A 22,653-nucleotide genomic window follows, 5' to 3' on the forward strand; every position below is an offset into this window, starting at 1 on the left:
CTGAGGGCTCTCGCGCGCGCGGCGGCTCCCCATCGCCGCCGCCCGCTCCCCGTGGGCACGGGCCCCGCCGTGGCCCCGGGCGCGCGAACAAAGCGCCGACCTCCTCAAACAACGCTCCGGGAGGAAAAAGCGGACGGGCGGGGGTGTGGGTGGGTGCCCCGGGCCCCGGACGCCTCTCGGAGACCCTGCCCCAGCTGCAGCAGAGCGCCCGGCCGGCGGCCGCCCGCATTGTCCACGTCCCCCCCGCCCCCGCACCCCGCCGCGATCCGTCCCACCCTATCTGCGGCGCACACGCGCCCAGAGCGAGCGGCGCGCCCCGGCCTGGAGCAGCAGCTGCGGCGGCGGCGGGGGCGGGGGCGGCGCGGCGCGGGGCGGGGCGGGGCGGCGCGGGGGCGGGCCCGGGGCGAGGCGGCCCGGGCGCCAGCGAGGGAGCGAGCGAGCGGCGAGCCGCCCAGAGCAGCGCGAGCACCAGCATGGCGGGGCTCCGACGCCCGCAGCCCGGCTGCTACTGCCGCACGGCCGCGGCCGTGAACCTCCTGCTGGGCGTCTTCCAGGTCCTGCTGCCCTGCTGCCGCCCGGGAGGGGCTCAGGGACAAGGTCAGCTCGCGGCGCTGGGCTCGCGTTCCCTCTCCACCCCGCCCCCTCCCGCCTCTTTCTTGTAGGGAGCAGCCGAAATCTAGGAGAGGGCGAGGGGAGGAGAGGCAGGGGGGCGGGCGAGGGAGCCCAGCGGTTGCAGCCCGCGGCTGATAAGGCTTTCCGCACGCCGCGTGTACCCCCCCCGCCCCCATCTCTGCGCACCGATGCGCCCCGTCCAGCCGCGGGGCTCGGGGACCGCTAGCCGCGCGCTCCCCGGAGCCTTTGTGCGCGGGCCCCTGCGCCCCGGGCGCAGCCCCCGCTTTGTGTGGCGCGCGCCGGTGCCTCGCCGCGGCCCGGCTTCCTGCAGCTTTGTTCCGCCGGGCCAGAAGCTCGGGCTGCCGAGCCCTGGAGTGCCCCCCGTGGCGTGGCCCCGGGCCCCCCCGCCCCAGCCTGCCCGGGTCCCGCACCCCGAGCCCGCACGCTGCGAGCGGCGCACACCCAGTTGCATTGTGCGGGTGCCCCCGGTCCGCTGTGAGCAGGGAGACCGGGCTTGTTTTGGGGCGAGGCGGGTGGCACGGGAGGGCGCCGAGGGAAACAGGAAGCGCTCGCGTTCCGCGCACTAACGCCGCGGTGTGCTTTTTGGTGTCGGTGCAGCGATTGAGCCCTTGCCGAACGTGGTGGAGCTGTGGCAGGCAGAAGAAGGGGAACTCCTGCTGCCCACTCAGGTGAGGACGTCCAGGTGACGGGGCGGGCTGTGGGTGTGCGAGGGAGCAGGGGCGGGGAGGCCGCGGCGCCCCCACCCCCCGCGGCACAGGCGCGCGGGGCCACTTTGCAAGGCAAATAAACCGCAGGGCCGAGCCTGAACACCTGGCCACGGTGGCCTCCCAGGCCTCCTCCCTCGCCATGTGACAAGAGCGTGAGTCACGCCGGCCCCGAGTTCAGGAGGTGGGAGCCCAGGCCGCCGCAGCCGGGTTCCAGGGCGCGCAGGGGGGGGTGCGCTGTTCTGCCTTAAGGGGGCTGCTGCTGTGTGTAATTGGCAAGGGGCTGGCCCCTGCGCTGGAGGCGGACCGGAGGGAGCGCACTCGCCCTGAGCGCCGATTAGCTTTGGGAAGATGGGACTTGAAAGGATTGTAGTCTTGGATTTTCTCCAAGCGCTTTTAATTCATGGAAGAATACACCCACTTAAGAACTTGAGTTTCAGGTTTTTGGTGTCCCCCCCTCCCCCCCGTATGGTGATAGAAGGGTTGCATGAAGAAAAATACTTAGATTCTACCGCGAATCCGTGGCCGTTTGGAGGGTAGCAGCAGTTACAGATCTGAAAGGCTGTTGTGTTTAAGGTTGAACTCTGACAAACTCTCGCTGAGTGCAACTTATCCTTCTTGTTTTAAGAAAGAACAGCATTTACGTCTTTCCAAAGTTGGCTGATCTACTTGAGAGGCAGAGAGAGACAGAGAGAGACAGAGAGAGCTCCCAGCCCCTGGCTCACAGCACAGATGCCTGCAGTGGCTGGGAGTAGGCTGGTGGGAGCTGGGAACTGAATCCAGGCAGCAACCCTGTTGCTTGAGCCATGGCTGCTGCCTCCCCGGGTCTACATTAGCAGGAAGCTGGAGTCTGGAGACGGAGCCAGTATTGCACATTGACCATGTGGGATGCAGGTGTCGTCTTCTCCAGGCAAAATGCCTAGAGGTTTATTTATTTAATTGTACACATTTAAGTAGAATATTTCTGATGGGTGTTTTTCACCAGCAACCATAGTTACGCAAAGCACATTTTGTGTGTGTGTGTGCGCACACGTGCGCTGGTAGTGCTGGTGGTGTTTCCATTATAAGGGGATATTCAGCTGTGTGTGGCAGTTTTTAAGGTGATCAAGACTTCCCACATGGGTGGCAGCACTTAATTCTATGTTGTCTCTTTTGTGGCTGCTTAGAAAAACAGGATGTGTCGCTGGAAGTTCACTGGCCAGGCTCTGCAGGTTTAGCTTTTCTCTCTCCTGTGTGAAGGCAGCATGTGGAGGGCTGGTTCGGAGATACTTGGAATAGGCGTCTTGACTGGGGGATAATGAATAACAGCTTCAAGGCAGAGGTGATCTTTCGGGAGAATTCTGGGCCTTCCACGAAGGCTGAGTGAGACCGGTCCTGGAGAAGAGACCTCTGCAGGTTGGGGAGCGGAAACTCTGGCTTTCTCCGATGGTCGATGGTTGATGGTCGGTGCAGCTTGGAAGACGCAGAAAGAGACAGAAAGAGACGCAGAAAGTGTGCCTCTCTCAGCAGGCACACTTAGCCCTTGGGGTAGTTACTTGGAGAACAGTTCATTGCCAGTGACCTCCTGGGCAGAGAGGGACTTATCCTGCCCTGTGGGCTGTTGAGCTGGTCCTGAGCAGTGGCACTCGCGGCTGCCCTTGTCCACTGACAGTGTGCTGGCGACTAGAAACTGCCAGGTGCCCGTGGGAGCAGAGTATCGCGCCCCCCCCCCCCCAAGAAGCCCTCCTACGTATCTGAATTTGCCTTTTTGCCCAGTTGCACTCTGCACCTCATGCTGGGTGATGTTGGAAGACAGAGCAGACTGAAAGGCAAGGAAATCATAAATTCTTGTTTGTTCCAGAGTTGGAGGTTTTTCGTAGTCGCTGAGCTCAGAGGTGGAAATGTCAGGGCCCAGGACATGAGGAATTATCATAGTTATAGGGTCAGAAGCTATTCTTAGTGTCTGGTTTTGTGTATGTGTCTAATACAGTGTGTTTTGGTAAAAAAAAAAAATAAAATGTTAGAATGGAGCCTTGTGCAATACACACTGTAGAGACATTTGTAGCTGAGCTGTTTTAATCACAGCTATAATGAAAGTGAAACTGGTATTCAGAGTACTTTTCTAAATACTCCCACTGGATGTGTGAATGTTAGAAAGCCATCTTCTCTTGCTTCTACCTGGGCAGGAGTGAGAGAGACAGCCAGATGCGTTAGTGCTCTCATAAGCTGCAGAGAGTTCTGCAGAAAGTTATTTTTAAGCACTTGGGAGACGGAATTAAGATGGAATTACAAGATGAGTTTGGTAGAATGGAGTTAGGAGATAAGCTTGTTTTGGTGCAGAGAAACAGTTTCCTGCTGTGTGTTATGTGGCGTTTGTTGGAAAGAGTATTTATAGGTGCCATTCAAATCGGAGGGTTTTCCCGCTTAGTTCACTAGTTTGTTGGGTTCCTGACATTCAGGAAGACCAAAGGATGCGTTTAGAACCTGGGGTTGTCAGTCATAGGTGACATCAGAAGACATGGTATGAACTAAATATCTGCCAGCACTATTTATTTTCCAACATATTTCTCTTCATGTAGTTAGAAAGAGAGACCTTCCGTATGCTGGTTCACTCCCCAGATGCCCACAACAGTCAGGGCTGGGCCAGGCTGAAGCCAGGGGCCAGGAACTCCATCTGAGCCTTCCACATGGTTGGCAGGAACCCAAGTACTTGAGCCATCATCTGCTGCCTCTCGGGGTGTGCATTAGCAGGAAACTGGATCAGAAGGGGAGTGGAGACAAACTCAGGCACTACCTTATGGGGTGCTGGTGGCCTCTTTAACAGCTGAGCCAAATGCCTGCCCCAACACTAATTATCTGAGTAATTATTTACTTTGGAAATGTTTCCTGTTGAGTGGGATTTTTTTTTCCATCTTTTTCTGATGAGTCTCTAAGTGATCAAGTCTTTTTTTTTTTTTAATTATTTTATTTATTTGAAAAACAGAATTACAGAGAGAGGCAGACTTCTTCTGTGTCTCCCATGTAGGTACAGGAGCCCAATCACTTGGGCCATCCTCTGCTGCTTTCCCAGGCGCATTAGCAGGGAGCTGGATCTGAAGTGGAGCAGCCAGGACTCAAACTGGCACCCACGTCGGATGTCAGTGCTACAGGATGGGGCTTTAGCCCGCTGTGCCAGAGCACCAGCCTGTGATCAAGATCTTGAATAACACTTCTGTAGTAGGGCCAGATACAATGACTGAATTGTTATAAACTCCCAGACTCTGTGGCCAGGCCTCCAGGGTTTGAGTCCCAGTGCCCCAGTGCTAGCCTTTTTTTTTTTTTTAAAGCTTCATTCCTTTACCTTTTGTCCTCAGTTTTCAGCAGGGGGGAATGATTGTGCTTATATCAGAAGATTTCATGAGCATTAAGTGCCTTGAAGTTAGCACCTGACACAAGGGTCGGAAATAGAGCAACTGAGACTCTAGCTGGCACCCATATCAGATGCTGGTGCTGCGGGCGGTAGCTTTACCTTGCTATGCCATAGTGCTGGCCTCCTTATGTGGAATGTTTAAAAAGTTTATAGAACATATGTATTATGAAAAAAAAAACTTTACATGAATTTCAAATGTTTCGTTTTTCTTTCTTTCTTTCTTTTTTTTTTTTCTTAAGGGCAGGGAGAGATCTTCCATCTGTTGGTACTTTCCAAATGCCCTCAATGGTCAGGGGTGAGCCAGGCCAAGCCAAGAGCCAAGAACTCAGTCTAGGTCTCCCATGTGGGCGGCAGGGGACCAAGCTACTTGACCCATGACCTCTGCCTCCCTGGGTATGCACTAGCAGGAAGCTAGGACTAGAAGCAGGACTAGGGCTCATATCCAGGCACCTGATGTTGTATGTGGGGGTGTCCCAGCCAGCAGCGTGTCAACCGCCAGGCCAAATGCCCACCCCAGAAGTTCAAGTATTTTTTCTTTTTTTGCACCAAAATAAACTTACCTTTGAATCCCATTTTGCCATAGTGGTAATTAGAGAAAGAAAGGAAAAAGGCGATTTTATTCTTTGGTCTACAGAAGTTCTCCTTACTTCTGACGATACTTCAGTACACTGAATCGGAAGTGTTGGTGGCCTGGCAACCTGGATGGATGTTCAGGTGTTTCTTTTGCCCAGAAGCGATGCAGTGTGTGCACGGTGCAGCCCTGTGCACCTTCTTCATGTTTGGGGATGGGCAATTGGCACAGTTGTTTAGACCTCACTTGGGAAGCCTGCATCACACATCGGAGTGCCTGGGTGCAAGTCCGGGCCCCACTTCCGGTTCCAGCTTCTTGCTGATGCGCACCCTGGGAGGCAGCAGGCCACGGATGGCTGCAGCACTTGGGTCCTGCCAGCCTTGTGGGAGACCCAGATAGAGTTCCCTGCTCCTGGCTTCAGCCTGACCCAGCCCCAGCCGTTGCAGGCATACCGAAAGGCGACCCAGTGAGTCAAAGATTTCTGTCTGTTTCACTGCCTTTCCAATAAATAAGTGAAAATTTTAAAAATATCTATTTTTGTTTACCACCCCCCCCCCCCCATGTCTGATAACGGATATGGACAGAAAGTGAAACAGGACACGGTCTGGTGAGCATCTGAGTTCTTTTTGATTCTCTCAGGTACTGAGTCAGGTGATAGCAGCCCGCCCCAGTCTGTGACTCATCGACCAGTATTTGGAAATCTTTTTGTCATAGACACTTATTTTTGGTTTAGTCTACTTCCACTGTCAATACTGGAGAAGCCGTGTGACAGCTGGCCACCCCCCCAGCGTCACGTAAGCCCTTGGGGGCTATGTGAAGTCCTAGTACTGTGCTGGTAACTAGAAACTAGGACCTGATTTTACAGATGGGGAAACTGAGGCAGAGGGTGGTTAAATCCCCGACCCAAGGTCAGAAGGAAGTTGGGCGGTGGTGAAGTCTGGACCCAGTAAGTGTTGGCCCCAGAGCAGGGGCAGGATTGCAGGGTTTGCTCCCTTCCCTTTGGGAATCCCCTAAGGTAACACTCTGGTGCTGGAATGTAGGGAGAGAGCAGGGCTCAGTCGCGGCCGTGGGGGGAAGAGATCGCGGTGGCAGTGTGTGACTGGGGGCCACAGTGTGGTTCAGCACCCGCTGCGTGTGGTTATGGAGCAGGGGACGGGTGGCCCCCGACTGCTGCTGCAGGCATGCGCAGGGCGGGTTGTTGCAGCCGTCTTGGAGCAAGAGTGAAAGGCCCCGGCTGGTGTAGTCCTTGAGCTCTGGGGATGCCCAGGCCGTGGGCTGATGAACCGGCCGCAGGGTGGGAGAAGACAGGACGTGCCTGCACGGTGTCTTCTCCCAGTGCACAGGACTTTCTGTTGGAGGTGATGGGAAGGGAGCAGCGCAAGAGGACCTTCAGGCTTGCCCAGGGGTCCAGGACCGTAGTGAGGTCCTTGACGGAAGCAGGGATTGGGTTAAAGCTGAAGCTGGGAGCCTCTGACCTTGGGAACTTGATTGTTGGTCAAAACTGCTTCTGGGGAGTTCCATCTGTACCCCCTGGAGGCATCTGGAGGTGGTGCTGGAGTTCTGAACTAACGCCTCCTGCAAGGACCATGGGACGTCTGCCAGGGGCTGGCCACCCGGCCCAGAGCTGTGCTGACCAGAGCCACCCCACCTTCACTGTGGGGGCCAGGCAGGCATTCATCCGGCACCCGTGTGGGTGATGGGGAGAGGCTGGCTTGGGCCTCGTGGATGCAGTCTTGCCCAGGAGGATGGGCAGTGTGGCAGAGCTGCCTGGAGTATAGCTGGGAGAGCAGGGTCAATCCCCTGCAGCCAGCAGCGTGCACTCCGGGAGGCTGTGGCCTGCGAGAGCGAGCCGCACAGCCTTGAATTGGCATCTGGCCGTCTGTGTCGGTTCAGGCACCTGCCGCTCCTGCTTCCAGCTCCTGTTTTCTCTCCCTTATGCACGTTACCTGTGGTCAGGCTCCTGGGTGTGAGTCTGACAGGTGACTTTGGAAGAGCTTCTGAGTGTGGTGTTGCTGTCATTTACGAAATTACCCGCCACCTTCTGTGTGTGTCAGAATATGCAGGTGTTTACTGAGAGGATTCTAAGCTAAACAGAGCACATTGTCTGCATTTGGGGTTTTCATGAGCATTAAACTTTATCTTGTATGTTTGAACTTAAACATTGAAAAAGAAAACAACAGCTCTTGGAGAGAGGTGGTGACATCACTTTGGGATTATGTGTAAACTGTGGTTTTACTTTAAAGTTGGGTTTACACAATGATTTCGTTTACTTATTTGAACGATGTATTAGTCTACTTGAAAGGCAGAAACAGATCTTCCATCTGCTGGTTCACTCCCCAAGTGACCGCCACAGCCAAGCTTGGGTCTGGAGCCAGGTCCTGGGAACCTGTCCCAGCTCAGATCTCCCACGTGGGTGGCAGGGACCCAATAGCTTGAGCTGTCCCCACCACCTTCCAGGCTGTGCGCTAATGGGAGACGGGGGTCAGGAGTCAGGCGCTCTGTTGGGGGCGTGGGTGTCCTGGCCCGTGTCTCAGCCCACAGCTGTCGTAGACACTGATGACAAGTTCATCACCCCCGTCACTGGGCAGAACCGTCTCTAATGCTGATTTTGGGTCCCTTCGCAACCCCTGCTGACCCGTGTGCTTTCTCAATAGGGTGATTCTGAAGAGGATCTGGACGAGCCTTCTCAAGAGCAGAGGTAAGGAGAAGAACGGAAGTGAGCCCCTGCCCGCGGCCGCTCCGTGAGAGCTGGACATGTGCCTGCGCTGGCGTCTGTTGCACACCCTTGTCTTTGGCGATTGTGATGGTTACTGCTAGTAGTTGTCTGTTTAAAATAAGGTGGTACTGAAGGCTGTTGGAATGCCCCCGCCTCACTTGCTTTTCCCGAGTTGTATTTGCGCGCTCTGTCTGGCTCGCCAGCCAGCGGCTGCTGAGCGTGGGGCACCGTGCTGAGTATTGAAGATAAAAGCCCACACAAGGTGCGCCCCGGGGTAACTAAACTGAGCAGTCACGTGCGTGATGAGAACCAGCAGAGTCCCATCCTGTGGTAGGGGGTGATGCAGGAGGTGGGTGAGGCGCCTGTCAGGAGGTCACAGATGCACTGGCTGCAGTCTGGGGGCTGGAGGAGCAGCCGCACGGTGTGCAGAGGCAGAGTGCTGTGGGCAGAGGGTACGGCAGGTGCAAAGGCCCTGAGGCTGGACTCCTGAGCCCTGTCCTGGTAGCAGCCCAGGATCCCTGGAGAAACCCAGTGTGGTTTGTACGGTAGTGAGATGAGATGGGGCCTGAGATGCCACAGTAAGGTGTTGGTGTGTTATTTTTATTTTTTTGGATTTTTTTTGTTTGTTTTCATTTTATTAGAGTTTTCTACCTGCAGGTTCACTCCTCGGGTGCCTGCAACAATCGTGGCTGGGCCGGGCTGAACCAGGAGCCTGGCACTCAGTCCAGGTCTCCCACCTGGATGACAGGGACCCAGGTGCTGAGCCGCCAGTGGCTGCCTCGCAGGGTGCGCGCTGGCAGGAAGCTGGGCTCTGAAGCAGAGCCCGCAGTCTGGCCCCGACACTGCTGTACCGGATGGGGCCTCCCGACCGCTCCGCCGAGCACCTGCCGCTGAGGTTGATCTTTGAGCGTAGTGCGAGTTGTGACTGCATTCTTGGCAGAGGGCTGGTGAACTGGCCGTGTCTGAGAGATTGTTACGTTCGTGATACATTCTGGTGATTTTTGGATAAAACTCTGAAGGGGTTTAGCCAATGTGGAGATACTACTATCCCCAAGCTGCTTCTGTTCGTGACTGTTGACGGGAGCATCTTTGAGTGCCGGTATTAAAGAAAAGGGAGGAGGGAGACAACAGAGATAGCACTGGATTGAGGCTAAGTCAGCCTGTCTCATTGTGTTGGTAAAAAATGATCAGATAGGGGCCAGCCCTGTGGCGGAGAGGGTTAAGCCTCCGCCTGCAGTGCTGGCATCCTATATGGACGCCGCTTGGTGTGCCAGTTGCTCCTCTTTCGATCCAACTCTGTGGTTAAAGTACCTGGGAAAGCAGCGAAGGATGGCCCAAGCCCTTGGGCCCCTGCACCCATGTGGGAGACCTGCATGAGGCTGCTGGCTCCTAGCTTTGGCCTGGCCGAGCTCCGGCTGTTGCAGCCATTTGGGGAGTGAACCGGTGGATGGAAGATCTCTCGATCTCCCCTCCCCCTTCTGTCTCTGTCTCTCCTTTCTCTGTAGCTCTGCCTTTTAAATAAACCCATTTTTCAAAAAGGGATTGTGAATGCTGTTAAAAACATCAGTACTTACAAAATGGCAAAGGTGTCCTTTTTGCAGATTTTAAGCTCATAAAGCTTTAATTGTGAGACAAGTTAGTAGATGTTAATGTTACTGCTCTTTTTTATATGACTGTTACTTTCTGAGAAATCTCTGTGGTTTGTTTGTTTGCGAGGCAGAGAGAAAGAGATGACAGATGGACAGACAGAGCGCTCATAGGCCAGGCCACTCCCTAAATGCCCGCAGCTGTGGCTGGGGGAGCTGGGAACTTGGAGTCTCCTGCGTGGCTGCCAGGGACCTGACTCTGTGAGCCATCAGCTGATGCTTTGTGGAGTGTGCATTAGCAGGAGGCAGAGCCGAGACTTGAACCTATGCACTCTGATCTGGGGTGAGGGCATCCCATATAGTAATGGCTGTGCCAGTGCCCACCCCTTCCTGTCCACATTAGTGGTCTTTTGACACAGCCTGAGAAAGAAAGAAAGGTGGTTGGGCTGCGGGAGAATTGTGTCAATGATTTAGGCTGGTGGCCAGTCTACTTTCAGGCATATATATGGATGTATGACTATATATATGTAAAATCTATATTTATTAAAAAAAATGAGTGCAGTGTACCTTTTTTTTAACTTTTAATTTTATTTGAAAGACAGAAAAGGCATCTTCTATCCCCTGGTTTACTTCCTAGATGCCCAGTTGAGCCAGGGCAGGGCCAGGCTAAAGCCAGGTACCTGAACTCGAGTGGGGTTAATAAATAAACCTTTTTTTTTTTTTTTTTTGACAGGCAGACTTAGAGAGCGAGAGAGAGAGACAGAGAGAAAGGTCTTCCTTTTCCGTTGGTTCACCCCCAAATGGCTGCTATGGTCGGCGTGCTGCGGCCAATCCGAAGCCAGGAGCCAGGCACTTTCCCCTGGTCTCCCATGGGGTGCAGGGCCCAAGCACTTGGGCCAACCTCCATTGCCTTCCCAGGCCACTGCAGAGAGCTGGACTGGAAGAGAAGCAACCGGGAAAGAATCCGGCGCCCCAACTGGGGCTAGAACCTGGGGTGCCGGCGCTGCAGGCGGAGGATTAGCCAAGTGAGCTGCTGTGTCGGCCAATAAATAAATCTTGAATAAGTGAAGATTTATTTATTTATTTGAAAGGCAGAGATAACAGAGAAGGAGATAGAAGTCTTCCATCTTCTGGTTCACTCTCCAGATGGCCACAAGGCCAGGATGAAGCCAGGAGCCAGGAGCTTCTTCCAGGTCTTCCACCTGAGTGCAGGGGCCCAAGCACATTGGCCATCCTTTGCTACTTTCCCAGGCACATGAGCAGGGAGCTGGATCGGAAGTGGAGCAGTTGGGACTCAAACCGGTGTCCATGTGGGGTGCTGGCACAGCAGGTGGAGGCTTAACCTTCCACACCACAGCACTGGCCTCAGAGACCCAAGTTCTTGAGCCATCTTCTGCTTCCAGAGTGTGCATTAGAGAAAGTAGAGGAGCCAGAACTGGAACTGGGCTCTGCTAGGGGATATGGGCATCCCAAGCGGTGACTTAACTGCTGCGCCCAGCACCTGCTGCAGTGTACTCTGTTTTCTATCCTGTTTTATGTCATTTTAAAATGCTAGTTGCTACTTACTGGATTGATTTGTTTAGTTAGTTGCTAGTAGTTTTATTGAGATATAATTCATACACCATACCATCCACCCATTTATTTATTTAGTTATCAGATGTATTTATTTGAAAGGCAGAATTACAGAGAGGGAGAGAGATCTTCCATCTGCTGGTTCACTCTCCAAATGGCTGCAACAGCCAGGGCTGGGCCAGGCCGAAGCCAGGAGCTTATTCTGGGTCTCCAACATGGGTGCAGGCTCCCAAGCACTTGGACCACCTTCCACTACTTTCCCAGGCTCATTATTGGGGAGCTGGATCAGAAGTGGAACAGCAGGGACTCAACTGGTGCTCATATGGGATGCTGATATTGAGGCAGTGGCTTGACCCTCTGTGCCACAATGCTGGCTCCTGCATTAAAAGGGTAAATTGACACCATCAGCAGAGAAGTTACTCAAGCTGTACGTTGAGTGACCTAACACCATTCACCCACTTAATGTACTCAGTAGCTTTTTAATAAATGGCAGATTGTACAGCCGTCATCATAGTGAGTTCTGGAACTTGTCCCACCTGCATTGATTTTTTGTTTTAAAGATTTTATTTGAGAGGTAGAGACGGAGAGAGAGGCCTTCCATCTGCTGGTTCACTCCCTAAAAGGACGCAGTGGTCGGAGCTGGGCTGATCTGAAGCCAGGAGCTTCTTCTGGGTCTCCCACGTGGGTGCGGGGGCCCAAGTCCACTGCTTTCCTAGGCCGTAGCAGAGAACTGGATCGGAAGTGGAGCAGCCGGGACTCAAACTCACATCCATATGGGATGCCGGCACTGCAGACAGATGCTTAGTGCACTGTACCACAGTGCTGGCCCCACACCGGCATTGGTTTGAAAATTCAAATAATGGTTCACTTTGATCAGTGCTGATGTATGTTTATCTCTTTGGTGTACAATTTTGCAGTATTTTGCTGTAATTTTATCTCTATTTACTCATGTTAACTTGACTTCAAGCTTGTGTCTTTTGGCTTTGTGTGTTTTCTGGCTTTGGCCCGGCCCAGCCCTGGCCATTGTGGCCATCTGGGGAGTGAAGTAATGGACAAGAGATCTCTCTGTCTCTCCCTCTGTCTCTGTAACTCTGACTTTCAAGATAAATAAATTTTTAAAAATAATAAAACGGGGCTGCCGTCATGGTGTAGCTGGTAAAGCCGCCGCCTGCAGTGCTGGCATCCCATATGGGCGCCAGTGCAATTCCTGGCTGTTCTACTTCTGATCCAGCTCTCTGCTGTGGCCTGGGGAGGCAGTAGAAGATGGCCCAAGACCTTGGGCCCCGCACCTGTGTGGGAGACCTGGAAGAAGCTCCTGGCTCCTGGCTTCGGATTGGCTGAGCTCTGGTCATTGCAGCCATTTGGGGAGTGAACCAGTAGATGGTAGACCTCTCTCTGTCTCTGCCTCTCTGTAACTCTGCCCTTCAAATAAATAAATACATCATCAAAAATAAAATAAAAAGATAGCATCAGGCCACTGACAGCCATCCTTGGAGAGGCTCCCCATGTGAAGACGTGAGTGTGAGTGTGAGTGTGTGTGTGTGTGCACACACCTGCACGATGCCCATTGAAGGCAGAGGCTGCTGGAGCCCTTGCTACCACCTCATGCACAGTTTGGCAAAGCTCTCAGGGTAATTGGTCTCACTGAGGATTTGTTGATGTTGTCGTGACCCCATCTTCTGTGGATGCTGTGCAGTTGTATTTGGTTGAAAGCCAGAAAAGCGATGTTGGAAAAACTTTCTTCCCTCTCTCCTCTCCATGCCCGTGGCTCTCCTGGGTGTTCTCAAATATCAGCAGTAATCTGTTCTTTGCTGGGAAGAACAGGCCGGTGCCGGGGTTCCAGCGATGAGGGCAGATGAGAGCTGACTTCAGCTGTTACTGGGATTGCGAGCGCTGGGGGAGCTGAGCTGGCTGTCTGGGTACATCTCTCTCTGATAAGCCTTTTATTTGAGTGGGGGAGGAAGATGTGTGAGAGTGCAGAAAGTTTAAGTGTTGGCAGACTATCGATGCATTGTCTGAGGCCACATCCAGAAGCTTCTGCAAAATGGAATTAAAGGTGAAGTTTATTTTGGTACAAAAAAAAAAATTGGTGCCCATGCTTAGTAGGGGGCCTCAAAAAGTTCCTGAAAAATGCATATTATGAAAAAGCTGTGCATGCATATAAAGCATTTTTTTTGCACCAAAATAAACTTATGTTAATTAGTGAATCTGAGAGAGAGAAAGAGAGAGAGCGAGCGCGCGCTCCTGTCCTCCCAAATGCCCCCAGCGGCCCTGCACTCTGACTGAAGCCGGGAACTTGCTCCAGGTCTCCCACTCAGTTCCTGGGATCAGGAGCCAGAGCCGAGTGTGGAGCCCAGGTCCTTCCATGGTGACATGTGGGTGCCTTCACCACCAGGCAAGATGCCCACCCCAACCTTGGATTCTCATTCCATTTTTGAAGTACCCTTGTATATCATCTCAGCTCTCTCACCGGTTGTAAGCTTCAGGACTGCTGACTGGCTGGGCCCAGCGTCTGTGGAAGGCCCTTGGTGTTTGTTTCTCAAATGCACGTCCACCTGGCGAGGAGTAGCAGTAACCCGGCTTCTCCTGTTCTCCGAGTTCTCCGCTCAGGGCAGAGAGCCTCAGAGTTGGGTGGAAAGGGGCCCTGAGGCCTCTCAGCGACACCCTGGAAATATGGCACTGACGTCCAGAGAAGCTTCCTCTGGACAGCGAAGGCTCTGGGGGCCCCTGGGGGTGGCGGTGGGGCGGATGGAACTGTTCTTGACTTCTTTGTTCCCCTGCAGAAACAGAAGTTCCTTCCCAGATGAAAGGCTCCTACACTTATTTAGTTTGTAAGCCGGAATTGCAGAGAGAGAGAGAGAGAGAGAAATCTTCCATCCATTGGTTCACTCCCCAGATGGCCACAAAAGTCAGGGCTGGGCCAGGCTGAAGCCAGGAGCCACATCTGGGTCCCCCACGTGGGTACAGGGGCCCAAACCATCCTCCACTGCTTTTCCCAGGCTGTTAGCACGGAGCTGGATTGGAAGTGGAGCAGCCGGGTCTGAACCTGGTGCCCATACGGGATGCCACTGTTGCAGGCGGCTCTACCCGCTGTGCCACACTGCTGGCCCCAGGATCCTACACTTTTTAGTCTCCGCATGTCTCTCCAGGGGTCCGCTGTGGACCCTCTTCTCTTCAAGCTCTGGCTACCGAAAGCTCAGTGCTCGTCCTGGGAGTCGTAGCTTTGGAGTTGAGCTGTTGAGTTGGTGTGTTTGTAGGAGAATTGTCTCTCGGCTCTCTCCTTGTGCAGCCCCAGCCTTCCATGGAGCCGTGTGGGCTGAGCGGTCTGCAGGGTGAGCGCACTCCCTCGTGGTCTCCGCTGTGGATTTGTTGTGTCTGCCCCCGACCCAGGAGTGTTGAGCAAAGGCTCGGCAGGCACTCGGGATGGGATTAATGAGTTCTTGCTAGAGTGGGCTGGCATGAGAGCAGTGGGATCCTGATGCAGGGAGCCGTTCGGCCCCTTTCTTCCCACTTCTCTCTCCTGCACGTGCTCTCTCGGCGTCCTCTGCCTGCCATCATGGGGTCGCTGGCTGTGGGCCCCTCCGGCGGACGCTCCCTCGGGGCTGTGAGCAGTCACTCTCTGCTCTCCATAGATCACTCCGTCTCAGGTACACTCGCCCATTGCTGGAGACGGGGGTGCGGGCTGAGAGATGTGCCAGGAGGCAGTTTTGTCAGTGCGTGAACGTCACCTCGCCGCACACCTGGGCCGTGTGGTGCGTGCCGTCACACGTGTGGTGTGTCCTCGCCCAGGCTGAGTCGGGTGGTACGCAGGACTGTGTTGTGTTCCTGTGCAGGACAGAGGCAGTGTTCATGGCTGTGGCAGACTGCACTGAATTCTCCTTGGCTGTCACTCATCTCATCATTTAGGTGCTTTCCTTAATTCAGTGCAGGCAATTAAACGTGGCTCTTGGTAAGTACTAGAGTTGTTTTAAGGCACAGAAACAGTTTTGGAATTTTTTATTATGTTGTGAGATTTCTGTTACAGCTTTTGATACTTATTTATGTAACGATTTGCCCTTCAATTGAAATAAATGAGAAAAATACAATAGGATCAGAATTCTAGTTTGGGCTTTCATTGAAATTTTTGGTTCTAGATTTTTTTATTTGTTTACAGGTGCTGGAGCAATTAGGTTTGTGTTCACTTGTACCTTTATATTAAAAAGGATTTTTGAACCTTATCACATATTGAAGAGTTTTTTTTTTTTAATTCTGGACCTGCACAGCAGGTTAAGGCACACACCGCCTATGATACCAGCTTCCCCAGTGAGAGTCCCAGCTGCTCCACTTCTGTTACAGCTCCCTGCTAATGTGCCTGAGAAAAGCAGCAGAAGATGGCCCTAGTATTTGTGCCCCTGTCACCCACGTGGGAGACCCAGGTTCTTGGCTCTGAAGCCTGGCCCAGCCCCAACTGATGCGGCTGTTTGAGGAGTAAATCAATGGGTAGACGTTCTTTCTTTGTCTCTCCCTCTGCTACTCTTTCAAATTAAAAAAAAAAAAAAAAGGCAGCCTAATGGGGTCCCTTCTGTCCTGTGCTTTCTCTGGGAGGAGCCAGGCCCACTGTGCTCTGGGCCGGTCCAGGGAGATTTCCACACAGACGTGGAGCCGTTCCTGAGCAGCCTCACTTCCGGCAAGAAGGCAGGGGGCTCTTGCATGCTTGGGAACCCGACTCGCGTCTCTGCAGAAGGGCCTGCAGGTAGATAGGAAGGAGCTGGTCATTTGGGGCAGCTTTTGTACCATGGCCTCTGTTTTGGGGGTCGCTTTCTGATCATCTTGTCATGATTTGTTCATGAGAAATGAAGGTAGTTGTTTTTTGGGAGAGATTTTACTGGTTCGAAAGGCAGAGTTAGAGAGAGAGGTGGGGAGACCGAGATCTTTCATCTGCTGATTCTCTCTCCAAATGGCCACAAGGGCCAGGGCTGGGTGAGGCCAAAGCCAGGAGTTTCATCCAGGTCTCCCACATGGGTGCAGGGGCCCAAGCACTTGGGCCATCTTCCACTGCCTTCCCAGGTGCCTTAGCAGGGAGCTGGATCAGAAGTAGAGCAGCCAGGACTTGAACTGGCAGCCATGTGGGATGCTGGTGTCGAAGATGGCAGCTTAACCATCTGTGCCAGAGCACCCCCCCCTGCCCTCCCATGCAGCCATCTAAAGATGCCTATATTTTTTAAAAGATTTATTTATTTGAAAGAGTTACAGAGAGAGGTAGAGACAGAGAGAGAGAGGTCTTCCATCTGCTGGTTCACTCCCCAGATGGTCATAATGGCTGGAGCTGTGCCAATCCTAAGCCAGGAGCTAAGAGCTTCTTCCAGGTCTCCCACATGGGTGCAGGGGGCCAAGTACCTTGGGCATCTTCTACTGCTTTCTTAGGTCATAGCAGAGAGCTGTATCTGAAGAGGAGCAGCCAGGACTAGAACCGGCACCCATATGGGATGCTGGCGCTTCAGGTCAGGGCGTTAACCCACTGCGCCACAGCGCCGGCCCCTAGATGCATCCCGACATAGCAGCAGCATTATTTGGTTCCTCTGTAAAGGTGTCCCAGGTTTCTTACTACTGAAGGGAGTGGCAGAGCTCGGGGTTTCAGGGCTCAGAGGAGAACCATAATTTCCCAAGGCAGCATTCCCTGTCTCGGAACACCGATATTAAGATAATGGGGACTCCTGGGAGCTTGTTACTTATTTTTAATGAACTGTCATCGAAGCGATTAGTTTGTTGTTAGTCGTCCACATGTGAAATACGATTCCAGAGCACTAGTAATGCTATCTCTTGACAAGTAATTACTGTGATAGTCCACACCACGTCTCACAGAGCCTCCGGTGCTTAGCCGGAGTTTTAGGCTTGCCATCGCCGTCGGTTTATAAATGAAAATAAGAAAAAGTCTTGTGTGTCTTGGGCCTCCCCAGGTGTCTGCTCCCAGAGAAGCGGTGATCTCCTGTTTAAGAGGCTGCTATAAAAATGGAGATTGTCATGTTTTTTTAAGATTGATTTATTTGAAAGAGTGGCCGGTGGGGCGGGTGGTGGTGTCTTTTGTGTGCTGGTTCGCTCCCCCAAATGACTGTAGCAGCTGTGCCCTGGCCAGGCTGAGACCAGGAACCTGGAACTCTTACCTGGGTCTCCCACGTGGGTGGCAGGGACTCAAGTCCTTGAGCCTTCCCCTGCTGCTCCCAGGTGCGTTGGGAGGAGCTGGATGGGGAGCAGAACAGTTGGGACTTGAACCTGTGCTCTGATATGAGATGCCAGCATCCCAAGTAGCAGCTTAACTCCGTGGACCACAGTCCCCACCCCTGCAGCTTGGAGATTCTTGAAATTAAAAAAAAAAAAAAAAAAATTCAACATGGCTTGGTAATTTTTAATCATTTAAAAGCCACTCACTGACCAATTCTGTTGTTCTGAAAGCTTCTGGTTAACTTTATGTACCAGGAAGAGGGTCATTTATACCCAGGGGCATCGTCTTCTAAAACACACGTGTGCCCCCCAGTTTGAGAAACAGGGGTACCGGGCCAGCCCTGCTTTTCCCCACCTTCCGATCTGTGTTGTGCTGCCCACCGTTTTCTGAACGACGCACGGCTGTTGCACTGACATTCATCCCCCGTGGGAAAGGTGAGCTGCCCCCGTGAAATGTCCACAGACAGCCTGGGCCTGCAGGTCGCTCCCAGGGAATAGCTCCCGAAGAGCAGCCCTTCCCGGGGAGAGGAGACAGTGTCAAGCTGTCCGCAGGAGGCCACTCCCTGTGTAGCATCGACAGGAGGTAACTCGTGTGCGTCTCACTCCCTGTACAGCACCAGTTCCGGGTTTGTGCTGCCTCGTGGGTGTTGCTGCCTTTCGCTGTGCCACTGAATTACTTGCAGTGGGCGCCGTTCCGTGGGAATTACAGTCCACACAGCGTTCCAGTCGATGTGTATGGCAGATGTACGTGGCATGCATTTTGGGTGCCGTGTTCTTTCGGGATCATGATTCATCTTTATCTCTTCAAATTGGGCCGTGTTAAATCCACTTAAGTTAAACGAGGATTCCAGTGATTGCCCTGGGATTTTACCTTCTGGTTTACACAGTGCCTTCACCTGCGCTCTCCTTAAATACCCGGGTGGATGTGCAGTGCTGTTCCCATGTCCTAGAGGAGGAAACAGTGCACAAAAGGAAGCGAATTCTGTAAGGCGCAGAGCTCAGGAACAGCAGAGCAGCATGTGATTGGTGTCCGTCTGTCTGGACTTGTCTGGGGTCTGTCTCCACGTGTGGTCCCAGGTGTCCCTCTCTCTGGACCTGTCTGCCTGCGTGTTTGTATCTGCAGTGAAATAGGTTGGGAAATCCTTCGTCCAGCGAGATCTGCTGATAGTCTTAGAGCTGTCTGTAAAAGGAGACCGACTCTAAGATTGACATGCGGAAACAACTGAATTCCTTTTTTTTTTAAGATTTTTTTTTTTTTTTAATTTGAAAGGCAGAGCTATGGAGAAGGAGCGACACAGAGAGAGAGAAGGTCTTCCATCCACTGGCTCACTTCGCAAATGGCCGCAACAGCCAGGGCCAGGCCAGACCAACGCCGAAGCCAGGAGCTTCATGGTGGTCTCCCACGTGGGTGCAGGGACCCAAGCACTCGGGCCATTTTCCACTGCTTTCCCAGGTGCATTAGCTGGGAGCTGGATGGGAAGTGGAGCAGCTGGGACTCAAACCAGCACCCATGTGGCATGCTAGCATCACAGACAGTGGCTTTACCCGCTATGCCACAATGTTGCCTTCAATGATTGGATTCTTTTTAAAAAAAAATTATATTGCGGGCCGGCGCCATGGCTCACTTGGTTAATCCTCCACCTGCGGCGCCAGCTTCCCATATGGTCGCTGGGTTCTAGTCCCGGTTGGGGTGCCAGATTCTGTCCCGGTTGGTCCTCTTCCAGTCCAGCTCTCTACTGTGGCCCGGGAGGGCAGTGGAGGATGGCCCAAGTGCTTGGGCCCTGCACCTGCATGGGAGACCAGGAAGAAGCTCCTGGCTTTGGATCGGCGTGACTTCGGATTGGCGTAGCTCCGGCCGTAGCAGCCATTTGGGGGGTGAACCAACGGAAGGAAGACCTTTCTCTGTCTCTCTCTCTCTCGTCTGTCAAACAAATAAAAAAAATTATATTGCACTGTGTGTTATTCGATATTTTTTAAAAAGTTTATTTTTTGTGTGAAACGCAGACAGCAGATAGAGAAGGAGACAGGGACAGAGCTTCCATTCCCTGGTTCACTCCTCAAATGGCCACAACAGCCAGGAGCCAGGAACTCCGTCCAGTCCCCAAGCAGGTGGCAGGGACCCAAGTGCTTGGGCTGTCACCTGCTGCCTCCTAGACATGTTAGTGGGAATCCAGATTAGAAGTGGGGACAGACCTTAACCTGTGGATGCACTTGTCCCCAGCTGTGGCTTAGCCTGATGATGCCCGTGCCAGCAGTCGGATTCTTTTTTTTTTTTTTTTTTTTTTGAACAGGCAGAGTGGACAGTGAGAGAAAGAGAGACACAGAGAGAAAGGTCTTCCTTTGCCGTTGGTTCACCCTCCAATGGCTGCCACGGCTGGTGTGCTGCAGCCGGCGCACTGCGCTGATCCAAAGCCAGGAGCCAGGTGCTTATCCTGGTCTCCCATGGGGTGTAGGGCCCAAGCACTTGGGCCATCCTCCACTGCACTCCCGGGCCACAGCAGAGAGCTGGCCAGGAAGAGGGGCAACCAGGACAGAATCCGGCGCCCTGACCGGGACTAGAACCTGGTGTGCCGGCGCTGCAAGGCAGAGGATTAGCCTATTGAGCTGCGGCACCGGCCAAGCAGTTGGATTCTTTATCAGGCTGTAGTGTATCCTCTGTGGGGACAACCACCACCACCACCACCAACTGTGGCTCTTATGGGACAGACCCAGAGTTCTGTCTGCAGGTACATTTTGCAGTACAACTTTGCCCTGTTTCCAGGTGGTTTCCATAGCTACTGAAGCCTGGCATTTTTAGGAGGACTCTGGCACACATGCCTTCGCTGTGTGTGCAGAGGTTGAGCTGCTTTGTTGCTTTGTGATTTATTTTCAGCAGCCGGTAACAGAAAACCCTGACTCAACCGGTGCAAACAATCAGGGAGGCATTATGTCACCTCCCGAGAAGCCTGGAGGCAGGGTGGTGGTGGCGGCGGCTGGTGAGCCCAGCAGGTTGGTGTCAGCACCCAGAGCCCGGTTCTTTTTGCCTGTCTGTCCTGCAGTGGTCACCATGCGGCCCAGCTGCTGTCCGACTTGTGGGTGCCCTGGGCACCCCCTCCCCCAGGTGTCCCAGGTGTCCCAGGCCAGTGGGTCTGTACTCACCTTGAACTCTTGCTGGCTAGGGACACTGTGTTTAGCTCTGCCCAGCAGGGCTTAGTCACACGGAAGTCGTGGTCACTGACCATAACCAGGCTTTGCCTAAGTGGTGGGGTGGGGGGGGATGGAGGGTGCACAGGCCAACCGCAGCCTGTGCTCCACTGAATGAGCCTCTGTAGCCTGGGGCCCTGCAGGCTCAGCATCCCCTGGCCGCTGGTGTCCCTCACCCACCTGGGGCCTCCTGAATCAGGAGCTCTCTGATTCTCGTGCTGGGCCGGCTTACGGGACCACTGGTCCAGGCTAAGGAGTCACATGTCACAGTGTACGTTTGGATGAAGAAGACCCAGGAGGGAAAGCAGTGGAACATGGCCCAAGTGCTTGGGCCTCTGCACCCCTGTGAGAGACCGGAAGAAGCTCCTGGCTCCTGGCTTCGGATCGGCTTAGCTCCAGCTATTGAGGCCATTTGAGAGTGAACCAGCAGATGGGAGACTTCTCTCTGCCTCTTCCTCTCCCTCTCTCTCTAACTCTGCCTCTCAAATAAATAAGTGAATCTTACAAAAAAAAAAAAAAAAAAAGAAGAAGAAGAAGAAGAAGAAGAAGAAGAAGAAACCATGAGAGGCCCAAGTGCCCTTGTAGGCAAAACCTTGGGGGAGAGGGAGGTGGTATTCCAGCCCTGTTTCCCATCTCTGGCCCTGGATTTTAGCAACCTCCAGCAGACACCACCTGTGTTCTGGGCACATGGTGTTGAGTTCCCACTGGCTGGTCAGGCTGTGATGGGGAGGTGGGTGGGGTCCAGGCACGTGGGGTGGACAGGTGGCGGGGCGGCTTCCCCAGGGAGAATGGAGGAGCTGTGTCTGGGAGGACTCACTTCTCCTGAGGGAAGTGCATCTGGCCCCTGAGCGGAAAATCTCCGTGGTGGGGGGAGGGGCCCCTCGCTGCACAGGGTGCTGTGTGGGCTCAGCTCTGGGTCCTGGCCCAGCCCCCTGTGTGTGCGCCTGTGTGTGTGGGCGTGGAGGAGGGCCTTGTTGGGGCAGGAGGAGGTGGTATTAAGTGAGAAGTGAAAGAAGTGCAAAGATTCTGTGAGTACCGGGGTGGGCGGAAGCCCTGCAGGAACCGCCCACGGGGAAAGGGGACTTCCACCTCCCCCACCCTTGGCAGATGGAGGGTGGGTGGGGGAGGGACAGGGATGGTGCCCAGGGCCAGGGTGGGGTTGGGAGGAGGTGGCTGGGGAGCTGGAGAGGAGGAGCAGCAGCACTGGGGCTGAGCCTGTGAAGGGGCCTCCCCCGCCAGGCCCAGCCGCAAAACTGGGGATTCCCTGCGGACTTTCGGCGGAGCAGGGGAAGGGGAAGGAACCCAAGTTCAAGTGCAGTTTCCTAGGGCTGATGTAACCACACACTGGGTGTTCGGAGCAGACAGGAATTGCTTCCCTTAACAGCGGGCTGAGCTCCATCTGCAGTCCATGGGGCACTCCTTCCCAGCTTGTGGGGCTTCTCTGCCTTTGTCGCCCCGATGTCTGCTGGGCAGGAGCAGGAGGGGCCCAGCCTGTACCCCCTCCCCCCCAGCATCCACAGTGACTCTGCTTCCTACTAAGGTCACATCTGGCATAGTTTAACCCGTAACCTGTAGAGCCCAGTAAGCCCTTGCGAGCCAGTGTTGCCTCCCACCCCCGCTGCTGCGATTGGGCTGGCGCTGTGTTTGGTGACAGCTGCACACCAGCCTCAGCCACAAACACTGCGTATTTTCCTACAAGCTCCTAGGCCTTTTGGTCGAACGGATTTTCTTTCTCAGTGATGTCTTTGTGCAGGAGCGTATGCAGGCAAAATGCTTTTTTTTTTTTTAAAGACATTTATTTGAAAGGCAGAGTAACTTGGGGCGGGGTGGGGGGGGAGGGAGAGAAAAAGAGAAAGAGACATAGAGATAGATAGATCTACCCACTGATTCACTCCCCAAATGGCAGCAACAGCCGGGGCTGGACCAGGCCATAGCCAGAAGCCTGAACTCCATCTGGGTCTGCCACATGGGTGGTAGGGGCCCAAGTCCTTGGGCCATTTCCTGCTGCTTTCCCAGGAGCATTAACAGGCCGCTGGATTGGACTCAAACCCACACCCGTGTGGGATGCTGGCGTCACAGGCCATGCGTCGCCTAACCCTCTG

At 53.8% G+C, this 22,653-nt stretch overlaps 1 protein-coding gene across 3 annotated transcripts in view; it reads left to right on the top strand.

The window, feature by feature from the left end:
* The first annotated feature begins 455 nt into the window (after positions 1–455).
* The window catches only part of TMEM131L (transmembrane 131 like), a 180,921-nt gene continuing 158,723 nt past the window's right edge, over positions 456–22,653 (top strand). For all 3 annotated transcript variants that reach the window (XM_062199470.1, XM_062199472.1, XM_062199471.1), the window contains exons 1-3: positions 456–597; positions 1,231–1,301; positions 7,951–7,994. In XM_062199470.1, coding sequence (XP_062055454.1) covers positions 474–597; positions 1,231–1,301; positions 7,951–7,994 — 239 coding nt within the window. In that variant the 5' untranslated portion in view covers positions 456–473. The remainder of the gene's footprint in view (positions 598–1,230; positions 1,302–7,950; positions 7,995–22,653) is intronic.

This window comes from Lepus europaeus, chromosome 8, assembly GCF_033115175.1.
Source record: "Lepus europaeus isolate LE1 chromosome 8, mLepTim1.pri, whole genome shotgun sequence".
NCBI lineage: Eukaryota > Metazoa > Chordata > Mammalia > Lagomorpha > Leporidae > Lepus > Lepus europaeus.